General features: G+C 39.7%; 1 protein-coding gene across 1 annotated transcript in view; it reads left to right on the top strand.

Moving 5' to 3' along the window:
* CDH8 (cadherin 8) overlaps positions 1 to 26,156 on the top strand; it is a 239,341-nt gene that overhangs the window by 57,913 nt on the left and 155,272 nt on the right. Inside the window, exon 4 of the mRNA XM_047791312.1 lies at positions 23,526 to 23,693. Coding sequence (XP_047647268.1) covers positions 23,526 to 23,693 — 168 coding nt within the window. The remainder of the gene's footprint in view (positions 1 to 23,525; positions 23,694 to 26,156) is intronic.

The raw sequence follows: 26,156 nt of genomic DNA, 5'->3' as shown, positions 1-26,156 counted from the left end.
TTGAAAAACATGAATGGATGAGTGAGTGAATAATAAGAATCTAAAGTGTATAATGCCATTTGTACATATGTTTAAATCTCACTGTGTTGTTGAGTCCCAACTAAATGATGATATGATGACAATTTCCTTTTAAATATCTTATTGATTAATGTTCTAATTTGCTCAGTATTTATTTATAGATGGTATTCTTAACAAATGCTGTTCCTCCCTAGTCTCACTGCTGATTAAATCTTCATATCCCAGTGAGTATATCAGCTGGCTGCTTGCACACACTGACTTAACAATTGTTTATTTCCCTGCTTGGAGTCTCTTGTGGGAGGTAGAGTATGTTGAGTAAGTGCTGTGGTCACGTTAATTGTTTTATGATTACTAAAAATAATCTCCCACCCCAGACACACAGAACAATTATGTATACTTGAGTAAGCTGAAAATAGTGTGACTGTCATATCCCTTATATCTTTGAACAATTTTTAAGCACAGAAGGAGCTGTCCAGTGCTGACCATAGCTAGAGTCAACGGAATGTATTTTTAGAGAAACCAGTCTTTGAATCTGCATGGTAACTGGAAAGAATGTGAACTACTCAGACTCCTCAATATTTAACAACTTCGGTCACACTGGGGTGCTTTGGGATGGGTGTATGTGGAAGCAAAAGCAAATACTTACTCCCCCATGACATCCATCCAACCTGTGTAGACCAGGTAGGATCAGGAATTTTTCTCACTTTACTATGCATCATGTCCCTGTAGAAGTAAATTGTAATTTCTATTTCTGTGGCGGTATTATTTTTCCCTTGAAATATAGCTTTGGGTTTCATTTGGACTAGTTATGACTTTGTGAAAAAGGACAAAGATGTGTCTTTAAACCAATTTTAGAGAGAAGCGTGGTTTGTCTAAGGATATCAAGGATTAACTTTATATACTAAAAAATGCATTACACACATATATACACATACCCCTTTGCTTTTTTTTCAATTATAGAATAGCAGCTTTTATTTGTATAATTCCATCCTTCCCACCTTCCATCCTTATGGCTTAACTCTACATCCCCAGCAATTAAGATTACCTAAGACTATATTGAACACATCACTGGTGCTCAGTAATTGTTTTTAAATATAATGGCAAATGTGAACTTTCCTGGTGGCTCAGTGGGTTAAGGATCTGGCATTGGCAGTGCTGTGGCATGAGTTCGATCCTTGGCCTGGGAGTTTCCACATGCCATGGGCATGACCAAAAAAATATAATGTGGCAAGTGTGACTTTATTTTTTTATTTGTTTGTCATTTCTAGGGCCGCACCCATGGCATATGAAGGTTCCCATGCTAGGGGTCTAATCAGAGCTGCAGCCTCCAGCCTACACCAGAGCCACAGCAATGTGGGATCTGAGCCGTGTCTGCAACCCACACCACAGCTCACAGTAATGCTGGATCCTTAACCCACTGATCGAGGCCAGTGATCGAACCCACAATCCCATGGTTCCTAGTCGGATTTGATAGCCACTGAGCCTCGATGGGAACTCCAAGTGTGACTTTAGATGTAGCTCTCAAAAGAAGGATTATCTAACACTCAAGTTGCTCTAGTTTGGAAAACAGACAATTAAGTATCATAAAATATCATCTGTGATTATAAAAATATGAATATTGGAAGCTCAGAGAAGGGAGTTACTTCATACTAGACACCACCCTCCTTAAGGCAAAGGGACTCTCTGAAATAGGTCTAGTGTACAGATAAGAATCCACTGAGAAGCTGGATTAGGAGGAATATACAAATACTTCATCTGTTTTCTTAAAAGTCAAATTCCAGGAGCATTCCTGAGAGTTTCCTCTGGGCTTAAGCATGAAAGACCATCATTTCTCTAAGAAAGACTATCTTAAAAGAAAAGTTTCAACCATAATTATAGGCTCTGATCTAGTTCTCACTATGCACCCATTGTCTAGCACTGTGCCTTCCTTGTGATAGTTGTTCAAGAAACTTGTTATAAATGAACCACTAGGAGTTCCCGTCGTGGTGCAGTGGTTAACAAATCCGACTAGGAACCATGAGGTTGCGGGTTCGGTCCCTGCCCTTGCTCAGTGGGTTAACGATCCGGTGTTGCCGTGAGCTTTGGTGTAGGTTGCAGACGCGGCTCGGATCCTGCATTGCTGTGGCTCTGGCGTAGGCCGGTGGCTACAGCTCCGATTCGACCCCTAGCCTGGGAACCTCCATATGCCGCGGAAGCGGCCCAAGAAATAGCAACAACAACAACATCAACAAAAAAGACAAAAAAAGACAAAAAAATAAATAAATGAACCACTAAACAAGGACAATTAAATCAAAGATGAGCAAGGCTCGAAAATGGGCTTCCTCAGAAAGATGCAGCAGCTGTCAATTTCAGATCCCAGGAAATTTTGGATTTGAAAAATGGATACTCTGGAAGATTAGAATATATCTTTGTGTTCTTATATCCAATATATATTAGCATCTGATCATCCAATTGTTTGAGCCCATTGGTATGACATTGCTCATGATAGAGCAGGGACAGAGGATGTGTCCGTAGATGCTACATAAGAATAACCCATAACATCATTGTTATCAGTTTGTGTCTCCTGTTCCAGAAGCAGGGACCTCTCATAGCATGGAACATAATGCTGTACATTGTATTCTGTTTATAAAATCAAATGGAAGGACAGTACCATTTTTTGATCATCTACTATGTGCCATTTCTTATCATTTTCTTCATGACCCTGTGATGTGGGTGCTAGGATCCTCAGTTTACATAAAGGAGGTAAAAGCTCTAAGCAAATTAATTTCTGGTAAATACTTAGGTAGTAACACTCAGAGCTGGTTTCCTGACCACATCTATCTGATTTCAAGCTCTGCTGCATTATACTTTGTATGTCCTAATGAAGAGGATTGGGGAAATAAACAAAAACAACAGAGAAAAGCCAATGAGTCCAGAAGATTAAAAAGAAAAGAAAGAAAAAGAAGAGAGAGACCCCATATATTTTAATGCCCTATTTTATATTAATGTTTATTTTCAGTTGAGTAAATAGGTATTTATTGATCACCTCCACTCTTTAGGGATAAAATGATGAATGGGATACATATGGTCCTGACTTCCTGGAGTTTACAGAACAACTAGAGAGATTTCAACCTAAATAATTATGCTAAAATACATCAGTTGGAGCACTTTCCTATTTATTGTTCAGAGTGCCATGAAGGAATGATGTAAGGACATGATATAGTTGATTTATTATTATTGTTGTTGTTTGAAGGGTTGGATTGAATTTCACAAAAAGAAAGTGGAAAAAATACCAGAACATTCTTGAATAATGAGAATAATTGGTTCAGATAAATTGAGATAGGGATGATTCAGGAATTTGGGGTAAGGGAGTCTAAAAGAGTGCTTCTTGCCAAGAATAGTCTTAAGAGAATCAGTTCTTCATTTTTCAGGAATTGGAGGGACTTTCCACTTGCAGTGAAATAGATTCAGGGAAAAAAAATTGAGCGTAAGTAATGGTCAATAGGAGTACATTTATTTCCGTAGGCGATTTTGTGGTTATAATATGGAAGTAAATGATTATTTCTATCCATACTGATTTAATCGATATTTACAGACTAAATACACTTTATTTTTTTTTGTCTTTTCAGGGCCGCACCTGTGGCATATGGAAGTCCCCGGGCTAGGGGTCGAATCAGAGCTGCATCTGCCAGCCTACACCACAGCCACAACAACACAGCATCTGAACCTCGTCTGTGGTCTACACTACAGCTCATGGCAATGCCAGATCCTCAACTCACTGAGTGAGGCCAGGGATTGAACCTGCATCCTCATGGATACTAGTTGGTTTTGTTATTGCTGAGCCACACTGGGAACTCCTAAATATACTTTTCAGATGTTTATGTGCCTGGTACTGTGCACAGAGTACGTAAAAGAGAGCCAAGTTTTGTGTTTTCATAGGCAGGGACTAAGGAGCATGTGGGTCTCTAAATGAAGCAAAAAAAAAAATTGAGATTTAAACTGGAGTCACTTTACAATTTGTGATTATGTACAATTTCCCATTCAAATCCTAAATATGATTATTTTATTACAAGCCAGACTGTTTTATATGACCATGAGGAGCAGAAATATGGAGCAGTAAATTAGTTATTTTAGTGTTCGTAAGGTTAACAGGATTGAACTGTTTAGTAGATGTAAGCATAACCGTAATTAGATAGTTTTTTTTTTTTTTATATCTAGAGAGTTTCTTTAAAAGTAGTTTCTATGTGCGGTAAAATTTTATCGTGTGTGACAGAGTGCTATTGGAACTTTCCTTTCCATCCCATTAACTTTAATAATGTTGCTGTGGCATTATCTATCTTAAAAGCTACCTTTGCACTCTGACACCTGTGGATCTTTTAAAGACAGGATTTGAGGTCACCTAATCGTGCTATTTAATAACAAACAGATTCGGGAAAGAGATATGAAAATGATATTGACTATATTTACATAATGAAACAAAATGCAAACCTGATTCCCTTGTTCTTATCCTCAGTGGAGTATAAGTCAGCACCCCCAGATAGAAATAGTAATAACAGAAAGCCCTTACTGTAGAGTAGGCCCAGGACAATAGAGCTAAAAAACTTAGTAATTTAAAAGAACTGCCATCAACATCACTGGTCTTAAGTCCCCTTTTGGAAAACCTAGAGTCCAGGAAACAAGTAGCCCTATTACATTCTCATAGGGTTAGTTCTGCTCTATGACTTGAGTCAAGTCACATGAGTTTACATGACTTCATATCAAATTAGCCGTTTTTAACAATCATGTTCTGCAAACTTCACACAATTGTATTTTAAAAACCATTCCCTTGTGAGGCAGCTGTTTGAACAAGAATTGTTAATAATTGGGCATGCAGAGAATGTTTACAAGTGTGGGACTGGTTGTGTGTTTTTCTCACTCTGTGGATCCATATCTGTAGTTATTCTATAATAGTTGGAAGGAAATAACCCCACCCTCCCACCATGTTCCATTTTCTATCCACCAGGTCTACCAAATTGCAGTTGTAAAATATTAGAATTGTCATAATGGGATCTTTTCTGAAATGACATCACTTTCTGTCACATTTGAAAATAGATTTGGGGGAAAAGCACGTTTAAAAACAGCATTTGCCTTATTTACATTTCATATGAACTCTAAAGTAATGTGCCTCCTACACTCTGGAAAAGAGTTATTGAAGACTTTCATCTAAAGCAACTGAAAAATATGCTGAAAAGAAGCAAAAGAAACAAACAAAATCTCTGTGTTATATATAAACACTTCTTTATAACAAAGCTAAGCCTCTGAATGGTCACTGTGTTTCTGACAGAAGGAAAGATTCAGGATGTCAGTGTGGCTTGGGATTTCAGACGAGCCCAGGGGGTGTGGGAAACCCTGGACTCTCTGGAATAAGAGTTCACCTTGTTACCAGCATTCCCAAGTTGATGGCGATCATTCAGCTATTTCCTATCCCTAAGACCTTACTCTTTATGTGTTCAGGATGGATGAGCATAGCTCCTTTTAGAGTGCTTACAAGTTAAGATCCAGATAACAAATTCTCTGTCCAGCACATAATTTCCACTCAACTACTTGATTCTCTTACCTGCCAAAGTTAGAATTCTTACTGAATGACATGAAGCCAACTACCACCACCTTGAGTGAAAATTGTTGGTAACATAGGTCATTGGCTTGAGAATGGATTTGGGTGGAAAAATGGAGGTGTGTCCACATTTAACACACCAAAAACCCCGCCTTTATTATCTGGGTGGGGCATCTCTAGAATGCAGGACCAAAAAGCTCGCCTGTGTGTTGTGTTCAGGTCCCTAAACAACTGAGTGAGAAATGGAGTTTTCAGAACCAGTCCCCACCCTACCCAGAGGAGGTCCTGGTTCCTGCATATCCACTCCACTATTTGTGGTTGGGTTGTCACATTGACAAAGGACTGTCTTTTCCCATGCTGACTGCCAACACCTGGCTCTGAGTCAATTTGTCTCACTTTTCCATGCAACTATTTCAATAAATGTCAAGGTGCTGAATTTTTACATTGCGATATTTATATAAGGGGAGAATAAGCCCAACCATAATTCAATCTTAAGGTGTCAGGGTGTTTTACAGGCATAAATTCATTAGACTCTGCAGCTCCCTGTTAGGTAGAGCAGCAGTTCTGCTTGGGTTCTTGAACATTCTCTTAAACATTCTGTGGCCAGAGATTTCCATGCAAGAGGTGAAGAAGTGGAGAAACTCAACTCTAGTTCGACCTCCACACATCTTACGAGGAGATCTGCTGATAACTATTTACTTGTCTCTTTACTTTTATATGGGATTCCTCACAAGCTTACATGGAAAAAAAAAAAAAGATACTCATTCAGGCATTGAGTCATTGAAAAATATTAAAGTGCACTGGGAGGCAACTATGTGTCGGGTACTGTTATAAGGGCTGATAAACATCAGTAAACTAGGAAAGTCCATTTGTTTATTGTCCACTCGCACTGGAATGCATGTAGGCAGAGGCTTTGATCACTGAGTAAGAAAGAAAGGAACCAGCCCAGAGAGGCTCTTATTTTGGAAGGGCTGCCTGGGGAAGTCTCACTAATAATTTGACGTTCAAATAGAGATATCACAATGCTGTTTTTACAGATGAAGAGAGGGTCAAAAAGATTTGCTCATGGCCACAATATTTTGTGCACCTGGGGTACAGTGCGTGTTGAGATTCTGAATATATGGCTATCCTTTTATAACAAGGAATCATGAAAATCACTTCTTACGTCTTGTAGTGTTTATCAAAGTGTTGAGGGGACTAAACATGGGCTTAGTCACCTGTTTGTGGAGTGAAAAAGATTGGAACAGGAATATTTTTACTGAAAAGAGGATATTTAAAGCCTTAGAGATTAAGATTGACAGAGAGGGGCAGATAAATTAGAGGCTAAAAGAAGAAAAAAAGCACGTATAGAAAACAAATTTCTGTGTGATAAGGGTGAAGAGTGGTATTTAAACTCATACCAAAGTTCAAAAGAGGAGGGAATGAATTTGCATTTTAGCGGGCACTTGCTCATTCCAGCCTCATCTTCTTTTTTATTATTAAAGTATAATTGATTTACAATGTGGTGTCAATTTACGCTATGCAGCAAAGTGACCCGCTCATACATACATTATACCTTCATTTTTAAAATATTATTTTCCATCATGGTTTATCTCAAGAGATTAGATATAGTTCCTTGTGCTGTACAGTAGGACCTCATTGCTTATCCATTCTAAATGTAATAGTTTTCATCTACTAACTCCCAGTTCATCCCATTCCCTCCCCACCACCCCATAGTCACAGATCTATGTCTGTGAGTCAGTTTCTATTCTGTAGATAGGTTCATTTGTGCTGTATTTAGATTCCACATAAAAGTACCTCCTATTTTAGACTGAGAACTATTCCAGACCAGAGAACTGTACCACATTTGTCTTTAACTCTCCAAATCTTAGTGCAACACCTGTTTCAAAGAGGTGCTCTCACCATAGCCATTGATTTGAATGGCATTAGCCATGCTTTTGTAAAGATGAAGAATTAAAGAGGGTGGAAAAGGGGTGACATGGCTTCTTTTGTCTTGCCCCACTGGAAGTTATGCTAAGAAATTAGTTATTTGGAGTGTTTTGAGAGAGTTAGAATAAATACAAAAGACCACTAAGGAAGAAAGAAGTGTTGATGTTATTTATTCTCTTCTTTTTTTGTGTGTTTTGTTTCTGTTTGTTTGTTTTGTCTTTTTAGGGCCACCCCCATGGCATAGGGAGGTTACGAGGTTAGGGGTCCAATCAGAGCTGTAGCTGCCAGCCTATGCTACAGCCATAGCCACAGCAATGCCAGATCCTAGCCATGTCTGCAACCTATACCACAGCTTATGGCAAAACTGGATCCTCAATCCACTGAATGAGGCCAGGGATCGAACCTGCATCCTCATGGATGCTAGTCAGATTTGTTTCTGCTGAGCCATGGTGGGAACTCCCTACTTATTCTCTTCTTGATTCTCTCCCATGAGCCTTCTTTGGATGTTAAGCTCACTCACATCAGAAACAGACCCCTGGAATTCATTGTAATAACAAAGTGTTTGCATACTTGAAGACAGTGAGTCTAATGTTATTTGTCTCTAAATATGTAAAACAACAAAAAAGGATTTTCCACATTGATACTGATCAGGCAAATAGCTATTGAAAGAACTCCTGAGATGTTCAGAAAAAAAAGCAAAAGCATTCTTATATCTTTGGAGCCCTTTGGAGACATTCCTTTGCAACAATTGCTAGAAAAAGACAAGGGAAAAAAATTACAGATCTTAGTAATCATCAGTATGATATGCCTCTGTCTATGACACGATATATTTGATGTGTTCTATAGTTTTCAGGAAATATATGTTTTTTATAAGGATGCATGAAGAAACACACTATTACTTAGACACATTAGTGCTTATGGTGAGAAATATTGGAATTGGAATAGGGAATTTCTGGATTCCATCATCATTTACTGGCAGTATGACTTTGAGTGAGTCACTTATTATGCTGTATTTTGACAGAGTAGCAAAAGTATGTCTTCCACGCCACCTTGCCCACATTTCTTTGATTCGAGCCCTTGATCATCTTAGAAACCAAGTGTTCATGGTCTTCATTTAATATGGGGAAATCGTTCTGAGAGAGGATAGGTGACTTGTTCAAAGTCACCTAAAACATAAACGTCAGATTCAAAGACAAACATATGCCTTTGTCATCATCCAAAAATGTTTTCTCTGTATCCCACAATTTCTCTTAAGTATGTTGCACTCATGTGCGTGCACAGGGCTTACTCCTGGAGATGGAATTTTATTCTGCCTTACACGGTACACAGTGACATGTGCAGGGAAGCTGCGGGTTTCTCAGAACCAGCATCTTGCCTTGCATTCTTTCCATTGTGAAAAGGTCAACGGCAGACCAGCACATAAACCTCAGTTCCTGTAATTAACCATGAGTAACCGAGAGTTTGATGGAGCTCATCTTTCACCTGCCATGGGTATCTGCTACAGAGGCTTAGCTTGGCGAATAGGAGGTAGGTGGTGAGTGCCTACTGAATTGAAGGAAGCAGGCATTTGGAGAAGACAGAGAGCCTCAATGTTCACTCATTCATGCATTCACACACCAACTGTGTATTCCCATCATATGTATCTTCATTTAGATTTGTCATAACAAAGATGTTAAAAAGAATGCATACAGCAAGGAAAGGAGGGGGAATGGGGCCTGAGAAGAGGTCAATGAGAATCAGGAAGAGAAAGAGAAAGGGGAAGTCATACATTTTTAAAATAAATCCAGAGCAGAAAAAGGAAGAGGTACTTATTTGTCACAGTTTTTACTTTTAATATAGACAGTAAAAATCATAAGCCACTTAATGTATTTGAAGAAACAGAGCTCTGATGTATTTTGGCAACTGTCACTAAGGGAACAAAAGATCCATAAAAAATATTCTCTTACTAACCCTCTGTATAGTAACTCTGTATTAACTAGAAACATCTACCTCGCTTTCCACTCTGACTGGTTTTGCCTCTGGCTTGCCTCCCAGGAAGGTCAGATGACCTCTTGTTTATACGCATCTAATTATCTGTCCTAGAGGGACATAGAGATCTGTTCCCCAATGCCTGCCTCTCTAGTGTGGGGTGTACTCCTGCCTGGATTTCAGTATTCACAAGTGTCCGGGGCTAATTATAGTTAAATGTGTCCTATGTATAGAAACACTGATAATGAACAGCTCCTGCAGGTGACATGTATCTGTCTCTCTCTCTCTTTCCTCCCCCCCCGCAAGGTAAGTATCACTCTCCCAGCTGCACAAAGGAAAAAAAAGCCAGAACCAGGAAAGCCACTGAGCTGTGAGCCTGGTTGCCCCATTTCCTGTAGCTCTGTGTGTTGCAATCCACCCCCCTGCTTTTACACTTAGCTTGGAAGGATTGGGAAGTTAGCCCCATATCTGTCTTCTCCACTGTATCCTTAGTACCTGAAACGGTGGTCAAAACAGAGTAGTCCTCGACAAATATTCGTGGAACCACAGATTGATTCCTTGTCAGTTACTTAGCCATACTGCTTCTTCCCCTGACTCTGTACAAAAGAGAGCCAGGGGCCTTCTGTGCCAACTGCCCTCTGAGGTCCTCAGCTGGGGGCTGAGAGGCATTGACTGCAAGAGTGCAAAGAATTCTGGTGCAAAAAAAAAAAAGAATAAAATAAACTAAAAGCCATGATAACAAGCAAGAGTGAAAAGGAAGGATGGGTGCTGTGCAGGGGAAGGAAGCTGACAGTGCTTCTTGCACAGACAGGGATCTGGCGAAGAGGGAGTCACGTAGCACCATTGTTTGAGAAGAGGCATGAGGAGAAGAGGAGGAGGAGAATTCTATTTTGAGAGATGATGCGAAGGAAAGAAGTCACTCTGCTGGGAAAAAAGAGAGCCTACAGCCCCAAAAAAGAACGTAGGAGGATTTCAAAAACAGAACTGGGGGTAGATACTAAACGGGTCAACCAAGATTCAGGGGAGACAGGCTCAAAAGGAGTGGTGAGAGGATTATCCAAGGTTGTTTCCTTGAGAGATCGGTGCCCCTTATATTGTTTCAGAGGAATTAAGCTCTCAGAATGTCAAGTGATTTTTATTACATGACTCCTTTCAGTACTCAGACTTTTTTACTTTTGTATGTGTCAATGTTTTATAAAGGTCTTTGGCTGATAAGGAAAACACAATAGAAATTTGACTGTGGGAGGAAACCCTAGAATATTTTTTGTGCTTAGTCAGGTTCTTGATTCTTACTTTGAGAGGAGATGGGACAAGTTCTCAGCACATGTTTGATGCCCATGGTGGCAGCTATTGTAATTGAAAGAAGACCCTCCCTTTTCTGGCTGCATCCCTCTCCTAGAAGGAAGTAGGCAGACCCCTCTGCCCCAGGTTATAGCAAATGGAAGCAAATTGATACACAGTGTCTCTGAAGCCTTCTGTTAAGACTTTATGAATGGGAACCTTATCCATTCACGTGGAGAAATCATACAGTGATCTGTTACTGAACATGCAATGACCCTTTGGGGCAAAAGCAGGATTTACTAACCAGATGTTTCTCTAAAAAGCTGAGGTTGAAGATTTGGTTAATTTGGAAAATTTTATTAGCAAAGGCAGTCTCTTCGTCATTGTCTGCCTTACTTTCTGCATTGTATAGATACTTCAAACCAGGGTGCGTGAGTCCCTGGAAATTCGCCGAGGGAGGTCCCTGAATTAGTTTAGTACCTCTGGGTTAGAGGTGATTAAAGTGGGAAGCAATGACTATTATTGAAGCTAACAGGCAAACTTACCCAACAGAATATTCTAAAGTCTGTGATTAGTAATTATCTAGACCCTTCAAAGTGTGGGGGAGGCAAGTTAGTATAATGAGAAGAACCAAGAGATTAAAGGCTTCAGGGATGTTGGTTTATCCATTTGCTTCCATGGTCCCAACCATGCTGAAGCTCATGGAATACAAGTGACTAAGAACTCTGAAGCTCACATGTCTTCATCTTTTAGTAGGAACTGCAGTAGTTCCCTAATTGGGTGATTGTGAAAAATAAAGATGAAGTGATCGGTGATAGTAATTATGATACTTATGTAGGTAAATATCTACTCTTGGCCAGCCAGTGGGCTGAGTGCCTTATATGCACATAGACTTTGTATCTGTGTAAGACCTGGCACAAAGGAGACTCAATAAGATATGGAGTATTATTCTTCTTTACTGTGATTGAACTTCATAATCACTCAGCAATGATGTAACATTCATGGTAGTTCTAACAGCAGTAGTGGTAGTGATAAGCTAATTACTGTTTTATTATCGACTAAATATATGAGATGCATTGTCATCCTTAATAATCATTTTATGAAAACAAGCACCTACAGGTAAGTGCTGTCTCTGTGTTACGAAGGAAGAAATGGGGGCTCAAGGATGTTACAGAATTACCCAGATTATTTCTAACAAACACTTGGAATTGGAGGAGTCAGAAATCAACCCTCATGTCCTATATCAAATCCTGGCCTCTTACAACAGCATGTTCTATTTGTGCATGTTGGCAGGCTGTAATCAATATGACATGCTGGGTCTTAACGAGATCTGAGGTCAGAGAGTTTCTCTGAGACATTCAAGGAATCAGGTCACTTTAGCATTTGTGGATAATATCAGTTTAATCAAAATTTGTCTTGAGTATCTGTTATGCTCTGTGAACAATGCTAGGCACTATTCCATATAGCCTCAGGTGGGTTCTACTATCTCTGTTCTATAGATGAGGTGAAAAAGTTCCTAAAAGTTGAAAATAGTTGGTTGACTTTATTTAGACTCAGGTCTCAATCCTGGCTCTGTTTCTTAGTATGGGACAACAGAGCCTGTGCTTTATTTACTCAACAACCGCGCCATTTTCGTGTGCTTAAGTTTTGAATTGCTAAGAGAAAGCATCCAATTTTTTAGCGACTTTCACTTTGCTTTTTTAAACCACCCATACTTATTATACATATAATTAGTTATTGGAATTATGGCTTAAGGAAAGAATAGTGCCATCATGTTCTTCACAGAAATAATTCCACTTGATTGAGGAGTCCCTGGAAGTGTTTTCATTTAGGGGAAGAGAAATTTCACCTTAATTCTGAATAGGAATAATTGCAAGGATTTCGCTGTAACTCAAAATTGGCAATTTAAGTAGCATCGGTTATTGGCTAGCCAGTGTGCTGATGCTATAAAGGGTGGCTTGTGCAGAACTACTTCATAGGGAATCCAGAAGCTACAGAAGCTACAGTTCATACGCTAAACTCACTGTGCACATCGTATGTACAAATTCAGAGATGGGATATCATTGTTAATTCACTTACAACTATTTCATGTGTTATTCCATGGGGATGGGGGGATGACATGGCTGTGAGTCACACAGGGGAAAAATTAAAAAGTTGTAGTTATTTAGTAAAAGAATACCCTGTATTACATGACAGGAAATTCACATGAAAGGAAGCAATTTGTACACATTTTGAGATACTGGAATGATTTTCAATGGTCTGATTTAAAGCTTTCAAGCCTGCCGTTCTCCAGAACAGTTTTCAAACACAAACAGGAAAGTCACATAGAGGTTAATATATAAAATCTATATGAAAGAAGCCTTGTCTATCAAGCAGACTCATGGTGAGATGCTTGATGCCATAGGAGGAGATAATGGAACAGTCCTCTTCCTAGAACTACATGGAGTTTTTTGTTTTTTGTTTTTTGTGTGTGTTTTTTTTTTTTGTTTGTTTGTTTGTTTTTGCCACGAGAAGGTGTATTATTTGATTAATACTCAATACTTAAGATTGCAGGGACCCAGATTTGTTTCCTTGCTCAGCCACAGTCTGTGACCTTGCTCAAAATCTTTCTCGTTACTGGACCACATTCCAAACCCAGAATATTCATGTCATAATACATTTTCAATTCTGGCAAATGAACCAAGTTTTCCTGTGGATGACTGTAGGAAAAGTTGGCTGTCATAAATGTATATTTGCCAAGAGAAGTAAATAATAACAGAACTTCAAAAATAGCAAAACCAAAGCAGCATTGATCAAGCATACGGATAAAGAGATTTTTTTTTTTCATGTATTCATTCTTAAATAACTCAGTTCTTGAAGTGCTACTAGTATACCTAGCTCACCAGCATCACTTCTTTTTGGAATAATCCTGAGAACATCTGGAATATTAGAACAGTTCAACACAAATGTTTCCTGAGACATTTAAGACATAACTCAAATGTCAATTATGAAATGGCTACAGTATCTAAAGAGACGGTCGGCACCCCTGGCTTCCTTAATCTGCAAAACACATCTACTTCATTGGCATTCATGAGGTGCTTTGCCCTTCCTCTGGCAAACCTGCATGACCTTAAGAAGTGACTCATACCATGATACAGACTAGCCCTTGAGTCTCCTTTGAGCCTTGAAGGCAGCAAGACTTGGGTTTGAATCTTGACACCCTCCTCCATGACTTAGTAGCTCTGTTATCTTTTAACTGTATCTAAATGCCGCTGGTCTCCAGATACACAATCGTTATTAATATTTACCAGGTCCTTGCACACCTCAGCGCTGAGTCCCCAAAGTGGCTAGAGGAGAAAACGACAATTATCATTTTTTTTTTTTTCTGTCTCTCTTTCTTCTTCCTTCTTCACACCCTCCTACCGTCTCTCTTCTTTGTATTGTTTTCTTCCCACCTACTTTTAATGATACCGATTATGGGCCAGAGATTGATTGTGTTCCATCCTGGGCATTCAGGGGTGAATGAGACATGGTTGTTGTCCTCAGTAATTTACTATCAGGACAGGCTGACATAATGGGGCAAGTGGTAAAATGAAGAAGAAACAGAAAAGTGGCATGAGGAAGTTCCTAGCGAAGGTGGGTCAGAGACTAAGGAAGAGAATGATTAGTTCTGTCTGGGAAGGTTTCTTGCTTCTGCACCATCGGAGCTGCCAGGATGAGTGGAATTTTAAAAGTCCATAAAGGGCAACTGTGGACTAGGCTGCATTATCCACATCAAGTTGCAGGGGTACCAGATCATGTGGAAAAACAAAGTAAGAATCTGAGGAATCAAAGGCATATGTGTGTAGTGTTGTAGTAAAGATGAATTTGGATAGAAGTCATGTAGCGATTCGGATGCAAAAATGTAATTTTTATTACTTGGAAATCAATGTGGAGGCATTATCATTTTGAGGTTGGTGAGAAATGTTCTTATAACATCATTGAATGTCATCTTTGTAATCTTTAAAATAATATAGGTTTACTTCATTATTACCACTGCATTAATATCTAACATTTCTTCGTATATATGTACGTGTATATATTTATGAAATGTAAACATAAAGTATGTATGTGTATGTGTGTGTGTGTACCACCTGTGAGTGTATATAAATACCCACACATATGTGTGTATTTATTTATGATGGCAAATACTAACATATACATATATTTACATACTTCTCTGTATGTTTATATCTAGATACCTATCTATAAAGTAAAACATTTGTCTTTTTATTTTTTTCATTTATTTTTTTTCTCTTTTGTCTTTTTAGGGCCGCACCTACAGCATATGGAGGTTCCCAGGCTAGGCATCCAATCGGAACTGTAGCCCCCAGCCTACGCCAGAGCCACAGCAACGCCAGATCCTAGCCACACCTGCGACCTACACCACAGCTCATGGCAACACCGGATCCTTAACCTACTAAGCGGGGCCATGGATCGAACCCGCAACCTCAGGGTTCCTAGTCGGATTCATTTCTGCAGGGCCAATACGGGAGTTCCCATTGTATTTTTACATCTTAGGTAATAATATCTATTTAAATTCTTATTTGGCAGCTAATAACTTTTTATACATGACATTGATGAGCTTCAGGAGAATTCAGTGACATGCTGGGAAATTTGGAGGGGGACCTCCAATTCCATCAGAAAACACATCAAGTTATTTTCATTTATATTCTTTGCAAAATTGTTATAAGGGGTTATATAAGTATATGATCATAGCATACATTATTTCTAAGATAAAATTTAAAAATTACAAAAAAAAAAAAGGAGTTCCCATCGTGGTGCAGTGGTTAACGAATCCGACTAGGAACCATGGGGTTGCAGGTTCGATCCCTGGCCTCGCTCAGTGGGTTAAGGATCTGGTGTTGCCATGAGCTGTGGTGTAGGTTGGAAACGCGGCTCAGATCCCGTGTTGCTGTGGCTCTGGTGTAGGCCGGCGGCTACAGCTCCGATTCGACTAGTTTAATATTTCCCATTATTATATATTTAAATCACTTGTGTATTAAATGATAACAAACAATAAAAGTGAACATTTTAATTTAATTTTGTAAGGGGTTAGGAGAAAGGAAATTTATAATTTCCTTGGAATGTTTTCTTAATTTAAAAAAAAATCATATGGAATCTAATATCCAGCACAAATGAACATCTCCTCAGAAAAGAAAATCATGGACTTGGAGAAGAGACTTGTGGCTGCCTGATGGGAGGGGGAGGGAGTGGGAGGGAGTGGGAGGGATCGGGAGCTTGGGCTTATCAGACACAACTTAGAATAGACTTACAAGGAGATCCTGCTGAATAGCATTGAGAACTTTGTCTAGATACTCATGTTGCAGCAGAACAAAGGGTGGGGAAAAAAATGTAATTGTAATGTATACATGTAAGGATAACTTGATCCCCTTGCTGTACAGTGGGGGTAAAAAAAAAAAAAAAAAAAACCGTATCAGGGGAGTTCCCGTCGTGGCTCAGTGGTTAACGAATCTGACTAGGAACCATGAGGTTTGGGGTTCGATTCCTGACCTTTCTCAGTGGGTATGGATCTGGCGTTGCCATAAGCTATGGTGTAGGTTGCAGACATGGCTGGGATCCCGCGTTGCTGTGGCTCTGGCGTAGGCCGGCACCTACAGCTCTGATTAGACCCCTGGCCTGAGAACCTCCATATGCCACAGGAGCAGCACAAGAAATGGCAAAAAGATAAAAAAAAAACAAAAAACAAAAAACAAAACAAAAAAACAGGTCAGGAGTTTCTGTCCTAGCTCAGTGATAAGGAACCTGACTAGGAACCATGAGGACACAGTTTCCATCCCTGGCCTTGCTCAGTGGGCTGGAGATCCAGTGTTGCCCTGAGTTGTGGTGTAGGTCTCAGAAGTGATTTGGATCCTGCGTTACTGTAGCTCTGGCATAGGCCCATGGCTATAGCTCTGATTTGACGCCTAGCCTGGGAACTTCTATATGCCATGGGTGTGGGCCTTAAAAAGCAAAAAGAAAAGAAAAAAGAAAGAAAAATTTAAAAAGGCCAAAGTATCTAAGCATGATTTTGATTCCCAATACATTAAATACATTCGTTTTCCAATTACGTGATGTTTTGAAAAAGCACCAGAAATCTGTGAGAAATCTAGTATCTCCAAATCCAGACCATTCTATGTACCTCTTTACCTATCCAGCTACCTATCATCTAGCTAATTCATAAATTATTGGTCACAAAGAAAGGTAAATGCAGGTTTTTCTAAGTCCTATGGAGGCTGAACAGTTGGTTTTTTTTGTTTTTTGTTTTTTATTTTTATTTATTTATTTATTTATTTATTTGTCTTTTTAAGGCTGAACCCGTAGCATATAGAAGTTCCCTGACTACAAGGTCGAATCGGCGCTGTAGCCTCCAGCCTATGCCACAGCCACACCACCACCAGATCTGAGCCGTCTCTGCAACGTACACCACAGCTCACAGCAACGCTGGATCCTTAACCCACTGAGCGAGGCCAGGGATCAAACCCGCATCCTCATGGTTACTAGTCAGATTTGTTTCTGCTGCGCCACAATGGGAACTCCGTTTTCTGTTTTTTAATGTTTCCCTTTCACCTTTGTGAAGTCTCTGTGCAGCTTTGGCATTACTGAAGTTACCAGCTAATCAGTGATATGGTGGGCATGTATTGAAACCTTGCTGCTTATACCCCTCACCTGTCAGAACTGCCACAAGTGGTACAAATTCCATAGGCGGCAGAAAGTATGGGTACAGTATATGACCCCCCAAAGACTTTATCCCTGGTGAATTTGGACCACTTAACCTCAGAATTGAAAGACCCTTTTCACAGACAGTAAGGTGGTAGTTGCATGTTACATTGGCAAGAGTTTGGGAGAATGACAAACCTAGTGGTTTCATAACTAGGATAATGTGTTCGACAAGTCTTATTCAAATAGGAGTTTAGCACAGCATTTTATATCAACTGCAATCTTTGAACAGCACAATCTGGGAGACCCGCAAAGACTGAATTACAGTAATCAGCCTTCAAAATGACAAAGGAGTTAATCAGCATCCCCTTGCCTTTCTCGTGAAGCCTCTCAATCTGGTGATATCACAGAAATTATAAAAAGGAGTCTTCGTGATGGATACAAAATGCCTCTCAAATGATAACACCAAAGACAATGGGAAGAAGAAGGGAAAAAAAAAAAGGCTCAAGTTTTAAATTTTTGAGATGACTGAATTGTAATCAGAAGTACTCCATGAATGATGAGACATAAGGAACAGCTGTTTAGTACTTAGGAAGAACTTGGGCCAGGCTAGGATTTAAATTCTTAAACTTCTGCACTAGGGAAATCTCCATTTGATTGAATACAGTTAAGATAAAACCAGGTCTCTTAAATACAGGAGAATCAAGCACATCGGTCTATTCACAGTAGGGTCATGAATGCCTGTTTCAGAGCAAGATGATTCCCTCTTTCCCGTTACTCCTCCTGGTAGGGTTCACCTCCCATCTCCTATCTTTCCACCCCCCAACTCCCAGTGCCAAGTTCAAAATCTCCATTGAATTCAGTTTGCAGAGAATGAACTATTCTCAGTAATTGGATTTTCTGATGAGCTGAGATTTTCAAAATGGAGCCCAGGGAAACATTTCTAGAATATAATAGTTTACATTCCCGTTTCTGAGTCTACTTTTCATGTAATGTGATGGAGGATCCAACAGAACAGGATCATCCTTCCAAATGTCTGTTGTGGATTTTTTTTACTCCAGATGTGAGCGCCCCGTTTTCAAGGAATAAATGTGTTCCAGGGACATTCCATGATTTTTTTTTTTTCCCCCAAGAGTAACTAGTTAAGGTATCTAAGTCTAAACCCTACAGACACTCCTGAGCTGAAAACTTACAAGAGCCAAAGATGACCGTTGTAACCAGGTTCATTGTTTCAACTCCCAGTCGTGGGCTGAAATTACCAGGCTTAGAGTAACTAAATGGATTTTCTTTTTTTCTGAGGTTATTTACCAAATGCCTACATTAAGGCATTTTACCGACTGACCTGGAAGAAAGCATTTTGTCATACTACTTGCCAAAAATTAGAACTCGAATTTGTTGCCAGTTGGGTGTAATGGAAGTTTAAACATGATATGTAAGCTTATGAACACCTTGCTGGGCATTGAGCATGTCTGACTGTAACCACCTGGGAAGACGTGGGCACTGCTTTTGCTTGACCACTACTTTGAAAAAGAGCAACAAAATTCATGTCTTGGGCAACCAGAAGCTATTTAAAATGAGTACTATCAGGAGTTCCCTGGTGGATCAGTGGGTTAAGGATCAGGCATTGTCACCGTAGTGACTCGTGTCTCTGCTACGGTACAGGTTGGATCCCTGGCCCAGGAACTTCCACATGCTCTGGGCATGGCCTAAAATAAAATAAAATACACCATCACACAGTGTTTTCAGTTAGTTTATGTTGGCTGAAAGGGTGTAGGGATCTCTTCTCTGCCTTCTTAAAATCACAGTCAAAAATGGATAAAAATGCTATTTAATTGAGATTTGGAGTAACTTTTTAGTCTTTATAGCTGAATATTTTTGACTTCTCAAATTGAAGAGGGAAAATGACTTGTGACTATATTTTCTGTTCTGTGTTTGGGGATATTTAATATGAAGCAATTTTTAAAATATAGAAAGTCCTCTCTCTTGGCTACAGAAGAAACAGCCCAAAGCTACTAATACTTGGGAGAATATGTGTACCAAATTACATAATTCAGGGAAGGAGAAGTAGAAGGAACCTTTAAGGCAGTTTTTAAGCTTCTGTTTTAGGGTTTATTAACATCTTGCCATATTGAAGCAAGTGAAATGATCAGCCTTTTGAATAGGAGTTTAAAAAGGTAGCACATATAGATATGTTCCAACACAAGGAGAAAAACAGAAGGACCGAGGGTACTTGGGGTTTTCCTTTTGCTACCTTTGCAGTCACAAGTTAGCAGGAAAGATGTTCCAGAAATTCTGTCTTGGATTTTCTAAGGAGTTGCTACTAGTAAGGTGGAGACTAGAGGTAACGGGCTTAGGCAAAGTAAGAACTTTTAATTATACGATTTGTCCTGAAGCCCATTAAGTGTGTGGCATGCCCTAAAGACACTTTGGAGAGACTTCCTGCTTGCCTTCAAATATGAAGACACCTCCCCCCGGTGTTACATAAGAAAAGAAGAAGGTGTGAAAACTCCCAGGTGTGCAGATTCCCATTTGGGTCATTGTGAGCCACTCACTTCCCTGAAGTGAATGAACAATACCTTTTATTCTCATTTAATAGTAAGGAAACAAATACCTACCTGACCATCTCAAGGTGCAGTCTTGAGACAGCAGTATGTGATTACATTGAAGTCCTTTTGTGTTGCAGGTGTCTCTAGGAATGACCTGGTGGAAACCTGTTTGACACTTGAATAAAGAACCAGTATCTTAGCCATAACTTTTAGGATCCTAACAGGAGTGGGGGTGAATCTGGAGCGTTTATAATGAAGGAGGTACTGAGAAAAGTATGGCTAGGTCAAGAGAGACCAGCCAGGGGTAGTGAATCACCACCAACACAAGTGGCAGAAGAGCTAATTCATTCCTCTCCCTGAAGGTGCAAGGGAAGGAGGCCACTCATGGCCACTGGAGTTTTGCTCTAGCAGTATCCCAAAACAATAACCAGAGAGTGGCCAAAAATGTGACTGAGGTACCAGGTGTTCTGAAACCTCACCTTGCTCCAGCCTCACTGTCTCCTGGGGTAACATATGTTGGTGGAGTCTAACACAAAGCTGGAAAGTAAAGCCATCCATAGAGGTCACTCTCTCATGCCAAGAGTAGGTGGAGGATGCTGGAAAGTGGATCTGGAAGAGCAGGTGGGGAGTGTTCAGTACTCTAACCACTATCCAGATAAGCATTAAATAAATTATCTTTGGAAAGCTCAAAGGGGAAGGGAAACTGTGGTTGGGTAACTACTGTGTGACAAGAACTTTGCATGATTTATCTCACCTAGTCCTAGAATACCCTTAATGAGAGACTAATTATTCTCTCCATTTCGGAGGGCAGATGAGTCCTGGTGGGTTCCATAATTTGTTCATGACCACAAAGCTAAAGTGTGAGGATAATATGAGAAACCAAACTTGGCTTGACCTCCATAGGAGGGAGCATTTATAAGGGCACTCAAACTTGTCCGTAGATTAAGCATTGTACGTGGTATGAAGCTCTGTACCTTGGTGGAGGTACAGACATAAACGTTCTGTGGTAGGTGGAGACCCAGGGAATTCTTTTTGTCCCATTAAAGCAAAGGTCCTTCCTTAAGAGGCTACATCGTATTCTCATGCAACTCAGAGGCATTAACCCAGGTATGCTGTTTGCAGCTGAGCCTCAAAACTATTTTAATTCCAGGTGTCTGAGAGACATCACGGTTTTTTTGTTAATTTACATTCTCATGACACATTTAAATAATGATGAGATTAATGCATGCCAGTCTTCTCTGACTCTGAGGAAACTATAAAAATTTCCACTGAAGTAACTTGAGAGGATGAATGTGTCCACCCGTCACCTTCTTTGAAAAAAACTTACTTTGCTGCCTTCCTTGAGGAATTATATCCCTTTTCTCTTATTATTAGAAGCTCTACGTCAACTTCAGGGTCCAACAGATGACGTTAATTCATCATGACCTTAAATTGTGATGGCACCTAAACTTAACAAACTACAAGTTACCCATGTAACTATCACAGGAGTAAAACCATTTCCTGATCCTTCTTGGGCCTGCGCTGAAGATACTCTGAGTTATGAAAATACACATCCAAAGGAAAGTAGCCATGTTGGCTTTTCATCATGCTAAGGATATGATTTCTCTTAGTGTTGTTCTTGATTTTTGCCTATCTGTTTATTTTCCCACATTGCCTCACGGTGATCCAAACCTGAGTGATTGCTCTATGTCTATTTTTCTCTTCGTTCTGTTTTTGTTTATAACCATGTGAGTATGACCTATTCAGTTATATTATTATATGATCAAATCTTGAAACAAATCATTATATTGAAAAATATCATTATGTTACTATCCATATTTCCAAATAGGCAGGATTATCTAATTGCCTGATCCCTGAATGGGAAGCTCTGGTATTAAGGTTTCAAGGTCTAATAAAGTGCATGAGAGCTCACAGCTTTTCCCAGAGCCTGCTCCCTGCCTGGGTGGATTAGATGTCCCTGGACACTTGTGTGCCTTGTCTGCTACTTGAATGATTCAGGGCTTGAACTCCTTGCAAACCTTTTACAGAAAGATGATTTAATTAGAGCATATAAGTTAAAAAAAAAAAAAAAACAGGATTACAACTTCAGACATGGCCAAGAAATTGGCTCATCCTCAATTTGAATTGAACGTTTATGATGTCTCTAGGGTTAGAAGTGAGGGGCAAATTGTCTTTAGTGCAGAAAATTTTCTTTCACTTGAGCCAGAGAGATTACACACATCCATTCACGAGGGCTAGTCTGGGCTCGTCACAAACATTTTTATTATGGCCTCTTACAATTGCGGGGACAGGGATCTTGTGGCATAGAGTTTAAGTAAAAATGCAGAACAAAAATATAGTATCATAATATGATATCAGACAGCTGTTTGAAATGGGAAAAAATGGTGGTATCCATTAATGTCGGAATGTTTCAGTTATTCATAGTACCTCCATTCAGTGAAACATTAGGCAGCTCTAAGAAGTAATGTGTTGGACCTCTGTATGTTAACACATCTCACCAATATCCATCGTATGCAAAAAGAAAGCCCCAGAACAATGACTATACTGTGATCGTATTTGTGGTTAAATATTCTTATGTACATTGTATGCATATACATGTAATGGCCTTGCAAACATATACGTCAAAATGTCAGCAGCATCAATGAAAGGAGGTGTGAAGGTAGGGAGAGGGCTAAATAAAGATTTTTCAAAGTAACTTCAAAAGTATCTATGCAGATTTTGAACCTTTAATAAGAATATTAAATTACTAATGAAACGTACACAGAGGCAGAAAAATGAAACCCTGATAATATGTCAAAGAAATCTACTAATATTTTGCACTGATATTGTTATTTCATATGATTTTATGTATACCCTTTTTTTGCTTTTCTATGTCTTCTCATTTATCTAAAATATTAAATATTTATTACTTTTATAATACATGTGATGTAACTAAACAATTAAAATACAGATGTAGGTAAAGAGTGCTTTAGGCTTTAGACATTTGCCTATATTAATTCTGATTGGCGCTTTATTCATCTGAGTTGATTCTAATAACACATTTATTTCTTTCATCTCTCTGATGTATTTCTGAGCTTCAGAATAATTTATCTTTGACCTCAGAGCCTTCAAGCTATTTGTGTATTTACTTCTTTAGTAGGGAAACTGGAGTCTGTGATAAATTGTAAGATTCTTTCACTTCCAGGGTTTTCCTGGGTAGATGAAGCTATGTTATGATTTATACTTTAATTTGGTAGGCAAGAATGCCATTCAGCTTACTTTCTAATGTCTATTTTTTGCAGGTTCTTTTTTTATATAAAATGTATTTTTGCAACTTATCCACTGATGTCTATGACTACAGTCTTTCTCGGTGTTGGCATTAGAGACGCACACTAGCTACGTGTCAAAAGAAAACAAAAATGTCTGAATAGGGACTTGATGTATGCACTTGTATGTTTCTGTATGTGTGTGTCTGACTCTGTGATTCACACACTTGTTTTTGAATGAGCTGTTGGCCTGTAAGTCATTCTCCCATTTTTTTTTTCCCCTCTCAGCAATTATAAAAACCGCCCTTCCCAACATGGACAGAGAAGCCAAGGAGGAGTACCTGGTCGTTATCCAAGCCAAAGACATGGGTGGACACTCTGGTGGCCTCTCTGGGACCACAACACTCACAGTGACCCTTACTGACGTCAATGACAATCCTCCAAAATTTGCCCAGAGTAAGTGAATCCCCCACCCTGGGTGAGCACCTAACTATGATGTTTCCATTTGAATTTATACCTTATTTTTCAGCGATTAGAAAAAAGGATAGCAATCCCTGAGTGCTTATTACGTGCAAGGTATGGCAATCCACGTACATGTAAAACCACCAACTCTCCTGTCATTTTGTTGTGGAATGTATCCCCAGTTTACAGATTCCAAAGAATTAGAGAATATTTCTGAACCTTAAGCATAGAATAGGTCAGGGGGCTGAGAATTAGAATCCGCAGGTCTGGCTGCAAGATGTGTGCTTATTTTTCTATTCTATGGTATCTCCCCTTAAGAAAACTTGAGAAGATGATAGAAACGCACCTCAGGTATTGCTCTAGTAATATTCACTTGTATAAAAGAAACGAAATCTCTGGAGCCTGAGGTGGGGAAGGCAGATAGGCAGTACATTTGCTGCAAAGGCTGCGCTCCTCTTTCTTTTGGCTGCTAAGACAGCAATGATGACTGACTCTGCTCATCCCTCTGTCAGCTGTTCTCTGCCTTAGAATCCTCTCAGCAATGTTCTAGGGGGCCACCATCCACCAATCAGGGAAACCATCTTTATTTGCCAACTTTCTTACGTCTCACAGCACCCTTTCCTTCTGAGCATTTATCCAAGTAACCTGACATTAGAGAGATGCTTTTGGGAAGGCCTTTCTGACATGGAGAGTTTTGAGTTGGGAGAAATGGAAGATGAAGAGGAATTAGTTGAAACCAAGTGAAAGCAGGAAAGGGAAGACGGACATTGCAACTTAACAGGAAAAAAAGATCCAAAAGCCCTCTGGAAAAAGGGTGTGTGTCCTTGGATGAGAATTGAAAAAAAAATTCACTGCAGCTGGAGCACAGAGGCTGGAGAGTTAGGTTAGGCAGGAGTTTGCCATCCTTGGGTTTGTAGGCCATTTTAAGTGCTAAGATCTTTATTTCCTGTGATCATGAGGAAGCCACTAAAATATTTTAACCTGTAAGCCGAGGAATAGGATTTGATTCTAGGGGAGTCAGAGAAAATGAAATCTGGTTTTCCTCCAGTATGTTTTCCACAGTACAGCCAGTTAAGAGGTGTCTGTAATCATGCATGTAAAAGGTGACAGTAGCACCAGAGAGCAAGGTTGGTCGCGGTGGGAGTGGAGACAAGTGTGTAAGTGTGATAGATATTTAAGAGTTAATGGTGACAAAAATCTCAGGATAGATTGTGTTTTCAGTTGAGGAGATAAGTTATCCTATTTCTGACACGAGGTATTAGATGCATGCTGGCACTCTTTGCTGGAATAGGAGAACCTGTTTTCACTGCCTTAGGAGAACCTGTTTTTGAAGAGAGAGAGCGAAAACAAGAGGCAAGGAAATGAGAGTTGGAGCAGAGAGAGAGATACCAAGGTGGTGTTTGCAAATGACATGTTTGAGGTACCTTGGAGAATTAATCTGCAAAAATTCCAAGACAGAAAGAACAGAAACAAACATGCATTTCATTAGGAATTTTAGAGTTTTTACATCTGGCTGTTTATAAATCAGATGACAGTGCAGCCCTTTTAGACCAAAGGACTGAAATAAACAACACTATTTATTTATTTATTTATTTGTCTTTTTTGCCATTTCTCGGGCCGCTTTCGCGGTGTATGGAGGTTCCCAGGCTAGGGGTCGAATCGGAGCCGTAGCCACCGGCCTACGCCAGAGCCACAGCAACGCAGGATCCGAGCCGCGTCTGCAACCTACACCACAGCTCACGGCAATGCCGGATCATTAACCCACTGAGCAAGGGCAGGGACTGAACCCGCAACCTCATGGTTCCTAGTCGGATTCGTTAACCACTGCGCCACGACGGGAACTCCAAGAACACTATTTCTTGCATCCATCTCCCCACTCTTTCATTTCCTTTTCGGTTGTTGTTATACTCAGTGCCCTAATGGGCAACCCCTCTTTCTCAGAAAATAGTTGTTTCAGTTCAGCCATGCCGGATAAGTTTCAAATGTGTTCCCTTTCTTGGTGGTAATAACTATTAACTATGATCACACTGATGAGGATGTTGAGGGTAGGAAGCTAGGGATGGATAAAGAAATGTTCCACAGGCTTCGTTTTCCAAGGCTCCCTGACACAGGACTGGCAGCAAGGGGAGGCTCCTTGCTGTCTTATTTACTTAATAAGCACACCTCAAAGAACCATCTCAAAACCTTACCTGAAATATCAAGTTTGAAGGAAATGGAGTCACTATACCAATTATGAGAGGATTGGGAGATTTGTACAGGGCATGGTAACTTTCCTTGCCTACCTTACAGTAGAACTGTTTGGAAAACATTTTTATTCCCCAGTCCCATAATACCATGATTTTAAGAGGCACTTTTATGTCATCATGAAATAAAAGTATGTTAGTGCTAGAAGAAACCCTTGCCCATCATCTGAAGTAATCTCGTTATACTGGGTAAAATGAGCCTAAGTTGATTCAA

The sequence above is a fragment of the Phacochoerus africanus genome, chromosome 8 (assembly GCF_016906955.1).
Source record: "Phacochoerus africanus isolate WHEZ1 chromosome 8, ROS_Pafr_v1, whole genome shotgun sequence".
NCBI classification, from domain to species: domain Eukaryota; kingdom Metazoa; phylum Chordata; class Mammalia; order Artiodactyla; family Suidae; genus Phacochoerus; species Phacochoerus africanus.
This window is presented reverse-complemented; position numbering and strand designations above follow the sequence as displayed.